General features: G+C 38.9%; 1 protein-coding gene across 2 annotated transcripts in view; it reads left to right on the top strand.

The window, feature by feature from the left end:
- Nucleotides 1–12,890, top strand: part of RFX3 (regulatory factor X3) — a 292,829-nt gene extending 279,939 nt beyond the window's left edge. For both annotated transcript variants that reach the window (XM_073806161.1, XM_073806160.1), the window contains 3 exons: nucleotides 7,332–7,394; nucleotides 8,332–8,374; nucleotides 12,343–12,890. In XM_073806161.1, coding sequence (XP_073662262.1) covers nucleotides 7,332–7,394; nucleotides 8,332–8,374; nucleotides 12,343–12,581 — 345 coding nt within the window. In that variant the 3' untranslated portion in view covers nucleotides 12,582–12,890. The remainder of the gene's footprint in view (nucleotides 1–7,331; nucleotides 7,395–8,331; nucleotides 8,375–12,342) is intronic.
- Nucleotides 12,891–13,286: the final 396 nt, after the last annotated feature.

The following is a 13,286-nucleotide window of genomic DNA, read 5'->3' on the forward strand; positions in this document are numbered from 1 at the left end:
AAAACATACACACACACACCATCCTTGTTTAGGACAGCCCTTCTCATGGTATTTGCTTGAGTCATAAATGGCTTGGTCAGTACATCAAGTGACTTCAACTTCAGCCCTAGACTGAGTTTATAGTGTCAACAACCTTAGGTCAAAGCCTAAGGAACACTTCCATTCTGAAGCAGCAGTACTCCTTGTAGCCCCACTCAGCTAGAGACATTTCATTTTGAAATCTCCATCTTACGGTTTTAGGGTTAAATGGAATTCTAGGACTTTAGTATTTGAAAATTGAGTCTTGAAGACATTAAACCCTGTCTATTTCATATATGTGGAAACCTGAGGATCAAAGAGTATTATGTCTGGGGTCACAGGACTGATAGTTGCAGAGTTGGGATTCAAACCCAGGTCAGGCTGGCCCCACACCCCAAGTTGTTCAACACCCAAATTTAAATTTCATATTTCCCATTTAATACCTTTGCAACCTGGGCAAGTTATATATACGTATATCTCAAGAAAACTTGAGTTTTCTCATCAACAAAATAAACATAAGAACCATTCCTTCACAGGGATGTTGTGAGGACTAAAGTAGGAAGGAAGATAGGTATAGGTTATTAGGTATAGGTAGATAGATGGGGTGGATAGGCAGGCAAGCAGACAGGCACATACAAGGTACCGGATTTTTGTTAGTTCCATTTCCTTTCCCTTTCCTTTCCGTAAGTATATAAATGTCTGAAGTTATGTGTATTAGTCAAGAGGGACTATATTTGATTGCCTTCTACTCTGAATTAGAGTTTTTAATATTGATTTTACACTGACAATCCAAGTAATACTGTGTTGAATTAGACCATCATTTCTTGACAATACAAACATAAGCTTAGAAGTTGAAATTAATAAAACAGATAACATAAAGGCATGTGAAGTCTTTAATAATACTATATTACAAGGGGAAAATAGCCTGTAGACTGTTTTTGAATGGTGAGTCAAATGATTCATGGAATTACAAAGCATCCACCCACATTATTTGGGATGTAGCCAAAGTGGTAATCAGAGGCAAACTAATTCAATGCTTTATAAAACACCGCCAACATAATAGAATGGGGAAAGGAGTCAATTAGAAAAGAAAATGGCAACATTAGGGAGGAAGCATAAACATAATTGGGTCTAACTAGACATAGCTAGACTTGGATAAAATCTTGTCAGTAGGATTGATTGAAAGGTCTTATACGTACTTATGAAGCGGGAAGAAAGTATTATATATAAAATTATATATATATATGTAAAATTTATGCAAGTTAAAAGGTAAATGTCCCAAAGAGACATCTAATGTCAGCTAATCCCCCGCTAGCACCTTGGCATCTGGCTGCAGCGTCTATACAGCATGGATCCTCATGGAACCATGGAGTAGTGTTAACACAAGAGGGCTTTTCCAAGGTTGTTGGAGCTGCTTGTTGTGCAGTTTGGTGGCACAGGTTGCTCTCATGAAACTGTCCAAAGGACCAGTATGTATGTAACTGGTCCTTAGTGTGTAACTTTATCATCAGAGTTTCTCCTTAGGCCTCCGTTTGGATGTGGAGCTTAGGGCTGTTCTGGCCCCGCTACTCAGTAGCTTTTGATTCCCTCAGTTTTGACTTCCACTTCTTTGTCAGGAATGACTTCCTTATGTGTCATCACTAACAACTTTCAGCTCTGTGATCTTGGTAAACTTCTTGGATGTATGTGTGCTTCCAATAAGTCTAAACCTTGAAATGCATGCTATGAAAAACTTTCAGAGATAGGAAGTTTTATACATAAAATTCAAAGTCTGTAAATGAAAATAAAGAACAAATGCCCTTAGTGAGAAATATATTATAAAAAATGAATTTGTGCCTATATACAATACCATCCCACCTCACCCCTAATGAAGAGCACAAAACAGACAAAATTGAGGGGAAAATTACTGTGTTACAAGCGCCTTGATCTGGAGGATGTATTTCCTCCAATAGTAGAAAAAAATTTACTGTCAAATGATTTTATTCAGGCAAATATGACAGTTTTTTTTGAGGTAGCTTAGATGTGTGTAGTAGGAGGTATAATGACCCCCAAAGGTGTCTACATCCTAACCCTGGGAACATGTGGATATGTTAGTTTACAGATGGACTTAAGGTTCCTAATTAATTGACCTTAAAATAAGGAGATTAACCTTGATTATCTGGATTGGCCCACTGTGATCACAAGGGTCTTTAAAAGTGGAAGAGAGAAGCAGAAGAGTCAGTGTCAGAGTGATGTAGTGGAAGAAAGACTTGACCGGACATTGCTGGCTCTGAAGATAGACGGGGGTCACACCCAGGACTGTGGGCAGTCTCTAAAAGCTGGAAAAGGAAAAAAGAAATTCTCCCTAAAAATTTTCAGAGAGGAATACAACCCCGCCAACACCTTAATTTTAGCTCAGCGAGACCCATTTTGGAATTCTGACTTCCAGAATTAAAAAATAGTAAGTTTGTATTATTTATAGCCACCACATTTGTGGTAATTTGTTTCAGCAGCAATAGGAAACTATTACAGTATAAAAGCTAAATTGCTCTGAATGAAGTCAGTTATTACTTGTGGATTATGAACTCTTCCTCCAGTATATTATTTTTTTCTTACTTCCTCCCCTCCTCTACATACATCTCACTGACATGTCTCCATGGATGACTCCACCCCAAAAACCATCCTCATCTAGAACTATTCCTTATTTGCTTTTACCAATGGAGAACTTATGCTATTGGACTATCTCTTCACATCTTCATCCAAATTGGAAAAAAAACTCCCCACTAGGGAGGCTTGCCCCATCTAAATCACTAATACATGTAATCTTTTTCCCAGTCTCTTTTCCATGCAATCTTTCCTCGTATCCTAGACTTCATCCCTCTTCACCCACTAATTGACACAAACACCAACCTTTATCTGTCTCTGTCTGTACATACAAGCCTCCATAGAAAAGAGAGGAAGATTAGTCTTCCAACTGATTTCCATCTTTAAAACTTGACCCATGTTTCTTTCCTTGTGACCATCATTTTTTGATGAAGCTAGTTCTTAAAGCCTCTGGTTCTATATCCTCCCTGTGGCCAAAGTCTTCACACCTTCCTTAAAGACAAAATCTTCCATTCCCTTCACTGTCTGTGAACTGGACCAAATCTTCTAGGGTTTACAAGTTCTTTTAGCCAAAGGCCAGCTCATCATCCATTTTTTATAAAGTTTTATTAGAACACATTCATGCCCACTCATATAACTATCATCTATGGCTATTTTTGCCCTGTAGTAGCAGAGCTGAGTAATTGCAACAGGACCGTAACGCCTAAAATATTTACTGTCTGACCCCTTACTAACCCCTGTTCTAGACCATACACTTCCATATTTTGGTGCCAGCATGTAAATCAGTTATACATTGTGTGTGTCTGTGTGTGTGTGTGGTGGGGGGGGGAGATTGTATCTGCCTGCCTGTAAATCTATAAATCTGGGCATACCAGCAGAGAGATTTTGTGGTAAGATGTGGTTTCTGTGGAGGATGTTTACCTGGCTGCCCAGATGGTGTGGTTATGATTACTCACTAACCTTCCTCCCCAGGATGAGGTAAACTCTTCCAGCAGGGAAAGCATCCCCACGGGTGAGGTCTTCATCCCAGTCCTTGAACTCCTTCCTTCTATCCCCAGTCTCTGTTTTGTGGGCCCCCGTGGATCCTCACCAGTTTGCTGTCTGAGCCCCCTGGCTTCCTCTGCATTGTTTCACTTTCCAGCTATTACAATACAATTCTTGCCTCCCTTATTGTGGAAGGTTCACTGCTGCTGTATCTAACCTGCAATGGTCTCTGCAGTATACCTGTGGGCTGCATCCTCCCATGCTGAGCCTGATTTCTCTCATGGTGCCTGTGCTTAGGCCTCACAGTCCTATGATGAACTGCTTCTCAGCTGCTTGGCCACAAGTCAGGGTCATACTCAGGGTTGCTCTCAAGGATGCTGCCAGTAGTCACATAGGCTGTGCTGACCAGTCTCCCATTTATACTTCCTGGCCATTACTACTCGTCATGAATTTATGGTCTAACAGACTCCCACTGCCTGCCTTGACCACACATTTTTTAGTCTGCTGCTGTCCAGGAGCATGCTCATTATTATGACCGGTTGTCAGGGCCTGGAGAAATGGTTTCTAGGCAAGGAGGTCTTTCTTCCTAAAAACAACAGCTATGCTTTCTCTATGTTCCATTCTGTTTCTACTTCAGAACGTTCCCTATTTATCTATCTGGCTGACAGAACTTTAACTCCTATGTACATCAAAGGCCATATGCTTTCTACCCCAGAGCACACTTTAAATCCCTTAATTTATATTCTTTCTTCCATGTAGGAAACATACATACTTTCTCTCTCTCTCTCCCTCTCCCTCCCACTCCCTTACTCCCTCCCTTCCTAAACTGATGGTCAGAATATCTGGTCTCAAATCTAACACCACCATATTTCCTTACAATGTTAGACAAATTAACATGTTTTCAATAGCTGCAAGATTAAATCTAAGCTCCTTACCTAGCCAGATTCATAAGTTTTTTGTGAGGTGCTGATGAACAGTGACAGGGAAGGAGATGCTTAAGTAGGGCTGTGAGGAAAAGCCTCTCTGAAGAAGTGATATTGAGAAAGTGATACTTGAGGTCATCATATTTGAGAGGAAGCCAACTATATGCTGAACCATGAAAGTACTTTATAAGCTGTAAGACGTCACCTCAGTGAATAGTAGTCCCCTCCAGTCCCCTGTGCAGCAGGGGAAATTAGAAAGCAGTAAGAGTTTTTCAGTTTCTGAAGCTATAACTTTTCAGTAATCTCTGGACTTCCTTGCCAACCTGTATTTTTTTTATTTATTTATTTATTTATTTTTTGCGCTACGCGGTCCTCTCACTGCTGTGGCCTTTCCTGTTACGGAGCACAGGCTCCGGACGCGCAGGCTCAGCGGCCATGGCTCACAGGCCCAGCCGCTCCGCGGCATGTGGGATCTTCCCGGACCAGGGCACGAACCCTCGTCCCCTGCAACGGCAGGCGGACCCTCAACCATTGAGCCACCAGGGAAGCCCCAACCTCCATTTTTTTAATCCAAATCATGTCTCTCCTTCTCCTCTTCTGTTGCTAGTGTGTGCTGGCCTCATTTACGTCCCTGTCGTCTCTCTCCTGTCTGTGATGCCGCCGTCCTTATGCCCACTCTCAGTCTTCCCTGCCTCCCTTCCCTTCCTTCCTCCCTTCCTGCTACTTTGACTTGCTGCTCCCTCCAAACTCCCTTTCTAATAACCCTGTGGTTTTAAAACCTTCCTGAAGGTTTCCTAGGCTGCCTTGGTTTTTGGCTAAACTACCTGTCCTTTTTAATATAAACAACTTCTGATACTCACCTTCAGAAAGAGGGAATATTTCCAAATTAATCTGACTGGAACTTGGCTGGCAGAGTGCCTAGCACATAATAAGCTCTCAATAAATATTTTTTGAATGCTGAATGAACGAACTGATTGTCCTGATCTTACCTACTCTATCTGTAGGATTAGGGTGTTTTTTTTCCTTAATCACATGTATATTCTTTTTTTTTTTCTTGGCTGCGTTGGGTCTTCGTTGCTGCGCGCGGGCTTTCTCTAGTTGCGGCGAGCGGGGGCTACTCTTTGTTGCGGTACGAGGGCTTCTCATTGCGGTGGCTTCTCTTGTTACGGAGCACGGGCTCCAGGTGCGTGGGCTTCAGGAGTTGTGGCTCACGGACTTCAGAGTGCAGGCTCAGTAGTTGTGGCTCACGGGCTTAGTTGCTCCGCGACATGTGGGATCTTCCCGGACCAGGGCTTGAACCCATGTCCCCTGTATTGGCAGGTGGGTTCTTAACCACTGCGCCACCAGGGAAGTCCTCAAATGTATATTCTTTCCTCACACATAAAATGCATATTAAAACCTTCACCTTCCACTATACAGGTATATCAAAACCTCTTATTCACAATATTTTTATTTTAAATCTACTGTATGTTGTACATATGGAACTTTGTCATTAATCCCAGAGACAACTACAGGCATTGGCAGTATCTTGAGGATTTTTTTTTTCTTTTTTTCCACAGTGTCCCTCACAGTGCATGGTCACAAGCCCTCAGCATTGAGTATGCAAATGTTTACTTACTAATGCTAATAATGATTACAGAGATTTCGATTGTTTTTGGTTTTTATTTTCATCATCCTGAGTAATCAGATTTATTCATTCAGATTAAGCAGAAATTTTCAAAGGAAAATCTTTCTATTACGTTGTCATATTTTCAGTTAAGTAGCAACTAAAAGCAGTGTTTCTTTCGAAGAAAAATTTCCATATGTGTTCAAAGTTTGGTTTTAGCCCCTTTGCATGATATTATTGATCACTGATGGCAGTAATAATTTAGTCTCAAACAACTTTTCAAGATTTATCAAAAACAAATGGTGCATTCACTTTTTATAGATATGGAAGGTATGTTTAGGCTCATCACTGCCAACTCATTTCCAGTATTGGGTCTTAAGTGTTGTTAAGTACTCATTTAAAAGAAATAAAAATCTTACTCTATGTGTCAACTAGAAATAACATATAAATGACCCTTCAGCTTTGGGCATTCTCTGTTTATAGTTCTAAAAATTTAAATAATACCAAAAATAGGTAAAGAATCCTGTTGTGTTTTTTGGTGCTTTTATTATATTCTTTAATTCAAGAAATCCTGTACAATTTAAACTGTGGTTTTTATTTAGACTAACATAAGGTTCTGAGCCATGTGAACAGGAACAACTTCAAAACAACAGTTCAGTATTTATGATTTTATGTTTGCTGCCCATGGGACGTAACTATAACGCAATGGGGCAGTCCTTCAAACAAATATACTAAGAGTTGTGCAACCAGGAGGCCCTTGTCCCCTTCAAGGCAGTCACCTCGGGAGGCTACACATTGGTTCAGTAATACTGCCATGGCTTAAAGTGATGTGGAATGCCTCTTTTTAAACTGCCTCTGAACTGCTAAGAAATAATAAAGAGTAAAATGACACATTATTTTAAATATCCTGAATTGTGGCAGAGATGCATTTAAATTTGGTAAGTAATCAGAAATCATCTCAGGACCAAGTACAATGAATAAAATGTGGCGTGTTTGGAGTCACAGTTTGATGTAAAACAACAAGATGGGCTTTCTTGAATGATACATAAACTAACTCTTGAAATTGGTTGTCAAAGAGGAATTCCAGAATCTTGAACCTTGGAATAAATGTATAAGCTCCCAAGGTAGCTACTATGAAGAACAACTCATGTTTAGATAAAAAAAGAAATTATGTGTGTGTATGTTTGCAAAATAAGATCAGTTTTATTACTTTATAGACATATGTTGTAGATGAAAAAAATACTCCTATCATGGAACTCTTTATAAGCAAACTTCCGAATGTAAGTAGAATTTCTCTCTCACCCTTTCTAAGCTTTTTGAGAAACCCGAATTTCTAATAATGACTTATTCTGAATCTTCAGCTTTAAAAAAAAAAGTAATGTTTACCATTTAAAAAGCAGGTGCTATGAGGTTTCACTTCACCTTTTTCCAATTAGCTTCGTTACCTCTGCTCTTCAATTTTTTATTTATGTTCACCCTGAGACTCTTAAAATATATTTTTTCACTGTAAAAATATCAAGCTTTTGAACTAAGGTAGCAAGTAAAGTCTAAGCTGAAGGTTATTAATTGTTCCATATTGTTTTAATACCTTTTTTGTTGCACTAATAACAATCAGATGCATTTCTTTTTTAATTTGGGACCCTGTTATCTTAGTAAATAAGAAGATCAATTACAAGAAGAGAAGTCTCAAAGATTTTGTAAACATAAATACTCTCAGTGTTGGGGCTCCTATTATGTTTTTCATTTCTACAAATAAAAACTCAAAAAAACAGAGTTCAACCAAGTGGCTGGACCATGTTTCTATAGTGTAGACTCCGGGTGGACTCACGTACAGTTAATGGGGGTGGAGCTGATGCATCCTGCTTCGTCAGAGCTTTTCCAAATTTATTCTACCACATCCATCTTCATCCAGGTCAGCCAGGCCCCTATTGCTTCACTGCTGAGTTCAAATAATAAAAAGTAAAATGGAGCATGGAAGACAGAAAATTGTTATCCTTTTGCAAAAAGGCTAAGACAGCTAAATTGTGACACAGTTTAAACTGTTCAATTTTGACAGGTTTGATTGGAAAATTAGGTGACCTGTGTAGTTAGAGATCAAAATGGTCGCTAGTTTACAGTTTTAAAAAGTCGTAGTGTGGTATTTTTACTGCAGTCTCTGAGAATATTATTTTATTCTGCTTGGTAGTAACTGTTGCACAAATGACTATTGTTTTGCAGTTTGGTGATTTAAATGCTGTGTCTCCTGGAAATCTGGATAAAGGTAAGAATTGAAAATAATGTACATTTTTAGGGACTTTTTTTGAGTAAGAAATTCTCATAGAGGAAAACGTGTATGTGTATAGCACTTTTATTTTGTGGAAATGGCATACAATCCTTGATGAATATGATAGTTAAGTCTTTTGGAATCTTTTTTATTTCTCCATTTCTATGCTTTCTTTATGTTACATATATTAAGTGCAAGAATTGAATTTAAATACAGTTTAAACTCTTCTTGATTTTTTTTGCCTGCAATTAAGTACAAGTAACCAGAAATTATTTCTGGCTTTCGCCAGAGTTCTGAAAAAAGTGATAAAATTGGGTCAAATATTTTTATTTAAGGCCCACCCGGCAAGAAAAAGATTCCTCAGCGTACTCAAGTCACCAATTCACACTTTTCAGTGGAAAAAGAACTCAGAGATAACAATGAAGTTTACTATAAAAGCAAGATCAGTATTGGGGTAGATGAAAAGGATAACATGTATACTTTTAAATTTTCATATCAGCATTGCCACTCTAATGTGACAACACAATATATAATTCTGAAGAAACTCACGACCTATAAAACCACAGAGTAAAAGGTACAGGGCTCGAAGGAAAATGAGGTTGGAATAGAGTGCACACAAAGAGAAACAATTCTGAAAAAAATACCAGCTCAGTTGTTGTTTTTCTTTTTTTAATGTAAAATTTCTAATAAATAAGCACTGCAGAAAATATATACCTTTCTTCAAAAAACAAAAACAAAAAAAGTGAAGATTTCTTGAGGTTTCAAGGAATTGAGTTTTGGAGTCAGGGAGAAAGTGTCCATAGACTGGGGAGAACTACACCATTATCCCTTCCAGGACAGAGCCAGAGCCAGTGGGGAAACTGAGGCATGAGGAAGCACGTGGGGAATCCACACACGAGGTGCCACACTGTTCTCTGCAGCGTCCTGTACTAGGGTACTCCGTGTTCAGCTTCCGTGCCTCCTTGGTGATGGAAGACATTCACATGCCGGGGAAAGTCCTGTGTGAATCAACATCACTCCCACTTTAAACTCCTATCACTATTTATCAACTGTGTACGCGTTAATTCCTGTTTTAGCAACATGCATAATAGCAAAACAGGAAAAGTAGAGAATGATAGCCCCAAAACATCATTGTTGCAAATATATACTCTATAGGATTAACCAAAGAAACATCAGAGAGGCAAATCAATGATGAGGCCAGTTTGTAAATTCAGAGCAGGAAAAGTGGCTGTTGAAATGCAGGCCCAACATATAAGGCAACCCCGATGATGCACTGACACCAAAGCCTCATAATTCAAATTTGGGGATTTCATCCCAGGGTGTCCGGAGGTGTAGTAGGAATGTTGCTCCTGGGCCAAACACTGAATGGCAGCCAGTCTTCCTTGTCAAGCGTTGAACCAAAGTCTTTGGTAAACTCCAGCAGCACCTAGTTTTAGTTTTTGTGTACCAAATTCCCATAACTTCAAGTAGGTTCCCAGGAAATGTCTTTTGAGTCTCTATAGGAGCATAAAATGTCTGTGGGAACTAGAGAAAGGGCTTGCTTTTGTGATTGCTTTGTAGCCTATCCAGAGGAACCCTGTCACTCACAAGTGGACCTGAAGCAGCGTGGCCTGGAGCACTGGAGTTTGTTCTGTCCATCTCCCCATTGCCTTTTCCGTCCACAGCAGGGTAGATGAAAGGACATCCCATTCTCTCTCCACTTGCCTGCCTGCTTGAAATGATTTTTTTTTTTCTTTTACTGCTGCCTCTTTTATTACTTTGACACTATTTCTCAGTCACAGAAAAGTTGGTAGAGAGGGAGCCAAGGAGCAGTGTGACTTGCCCTCACCTTCCTCGGGTGGCTCTGCTGGTCCCATTCACCTCTAGACTGGATGCTTCTTGAGAATTAACCAAACTAGCATATTCAGAACCTAAGGTTTGAATGTGAAATCTTTAAGAAATTTTGGGGGGCTTTTTCCACAAAATGAGAGTTTGATTTTTTTCTGGATAATAAAAGTAACATTAGTTATGTATAAAGATTTCAAATAATGCAGAGAATTAGAAATTACAGAAAGTAAAAACTTCATAGTCAAAAGCCAGAGAGACTACCACCATTAAGAATTTAGTGTGAGGATCCTTCCAGACCTTTTGTTTGTTCATATGAAAACAAATGCAAAAAAAAAATGCAAAAGTGTCATACAAGCATATTTTGATTATATCCTCTTAATGAAGCAAATGTCTACCAAACGTAGCCCTTTCCGGCAGCTCACCAGCCCTTCGAATGTGCTTGTTCGGACAAACTGTAATGCTATCCTCAAGTCCTTTACCAGAGGCGAACGGTAACCGGATAAAGCAGGTGGCCAAAACAGCTTACCTCGTCCCAGAGAACTTCTTCTGTTTATCATTCAATGCATCACAGACACCATTTCTAGTCAGTGTATCTAATCTCAATCTTTTTAATCACACAACCTTCCCAGAAGACGTTGCTCCCGGCAACTGCACAACTGTACAACCTGCACCTTATATGGAGGCCCTATTATTCCTCACCACTTTTCTCTGGAACCATCTTTGCACCAATTGATAATAAGAGAAGCAACGTCAGGGAGCCCATTTACGCCGAGAACTGTATTAGCAGAACTGCTGCAGGTGTGCCCCAAATGGTAAAACTAGACTCAACACCTCTTAGACAGAGTCCAGCTGACATTGCAGTAACTTGTTACACACTCTTTGCATGTGACATGCCATAGAATATAATGGAGATCTGATTCTGTTAATACAAAAGTCACCATAATAAGTCAGAAATATAAGAATAAGTGTAGATATCTTTTATTTATAGATGAGGTTTTGGTGTAATTATGTGTGGAGGCTTTTTCGGTAAACAATAAAACATGTCGAGGATGAAGTAAAAAGACTTCTTTTTTTTTTTTGCCTGTGCCACGTGGCTTGTGGGATCTTAGTTCCCTGACCAGGGATCGAAACCAGGCCCAGAAGTGAAAGCACAGAGTCCTAACCACTGGACCACCAGGGAATTCCCAGTGAAAAGATTTTTGAGGCAGAAATATATCCCTAGCTGTTTAAAAATTAGCGCTTATGAAGAGGTATTCTCTCCACTCCTCTGAGGAGAATCTTACACAGTAGTAAAGCTGTGTGAGAGCATTTTCTCTCTATGCTGTGCTTTTGAATTTTAACAGTGCATGCTGGAAAAAATTAAATAGTATTCCATTATAATGATGTTTTAGTTAATATAAAATGTATTAAAATTTGGAAGTAACAGTGACTATTTATACACCTGATTTCCAGAAATGAATACTAGCTGTTAACAGAGAGTATCAGTGTTGCTAGGAATGGAAATTCACTGTGCATTTTTAATCTGATACTACTGCCTCAGTCTTCATTTTGTAATAAAAGTTAAAGGTCTGATTAATATTGTGATCTACAACATTCATGTGCACAGAAGGTCTGTAAGCAGCCCCTGCTTATGCATGCTATAGTTATTTCGTGATTCAACATAGGTCTCACCTACATTAACATCAGCACAGATAAAATTTATATCAGATGTAGAATTTCAGAGGAAAAACAAATTTTTTTCTTTCTTTCTTCCTTTTGTTTTTTTCATAGTTAGCATTTTTCAGCGCAATACATTCCCCAAAGCCAGCGTAGTGTACACAAGTGACTACTTTATAATGACACAAATTATGCCACTAGTTAATGTAAAAACTTTAGGGAACTCCAAAGGTCTTCTTAAAAGACCTATTAAAGATATCAATCACAAACCCAAGAATAAATTACCTTCGCTGTGTTTAAAAGAATAGAGCACTGACACAGGTAAAATCTGTTGAAAGGACAACCCACAAGCTTTGTCCCCCAAGAAGCGCTAAGGAGTTGCTTTCTCAATGTACTATATTAAAGTGTTCCTAAAGCATTTGTTGGTTGCTCTTTCCCAGTTTGTCTTCTGGTAATAGTCTTGGTATTATTTGTTTGTGCAGATGAAGGCAGTGAAGTGGAGAGTGAAATGGATGAGGAATTAGATGACTCTTCAGAACCTCAAGCCAAAAGAGAGAAAACCGAGCTGAACCAGGCATTTCCGGTAGGCTGTATGCAGCCTGTCCTCGAGAGTGGCGTGCAGCCAAGCCTCCTGAATCCAATTCACAGCGAGCACATCGTCACGAGTACTCAGACTATCAGACAGTGCAGCGCTACAGGAAATACCTACACTGCAGTCTAAAGAATATTAAAACGTATTTTTCCAGCTAACATTAACCCTGTTGATATTGGGCTTAAGTTGAAATTTTAATAAGCCTGAAGGTCAACGGTTGTCAAATTCTCTGTGCTGAACATTACCTTTTTGGAGTTGTGAAATGGAATGGGTGTATGTATTTTGCCAGGTCTTTTTTTTTTTTTTTTTAATGTAAACAAATTATTTGCTTCTTAATGATGAGTTTTTTTCCCCTTAGTTTTGGGTGTCAAGAAGGATTTTTACAACACTTAATGTCAATGTTTTTGTTTTCTTATAATTAAAAAATAATTTACATTTTTTGTAGCTTAAAATATTTTATTGTTGATTGTTAGTCTTGGTGTATGATTTCATGTGTAAGTTTTTAATTAGATGCACTTCTGTGAAATATCAAAAGAAATGATTTTCTTTGATTTACACTGGAGGCATGCCCACTGGGCAGCAGATGCATCAAATTTGCTTTTGAAAGGTGCTTTTCATTGGACAGAACCACAAGACACTATTTTCATAACATTTTGGAGTATGGAGAGAGAATACAGAGCATTTTTATTATAGTGCTAGAGGGTTGGGAAGGTCATCTATTTTTCTCTGAAGAAAAGTTGAGCTGTGCATTTATCAGTTCAGAGTAAATGACAGAATTGCAAGAGATTATGCTAATATGTACATAATTTGTGTACATAATTATTAAACCATGTT

Source organism: Tursiops truncatus, chromosome 6 (genome assembly GCF_011762595.2).
Source record: "Tursiops truncatus isolate mTurTru1 chromosome 6, mTurTru1.mat.Y, whole genome shotgun sequence".
Lineage (NCBI taxonomy): Eukaryota > Metazoa > Chordata > Mammalia > Artiodactyla > Delphinidae > Tursiops > Tursiops truncatus.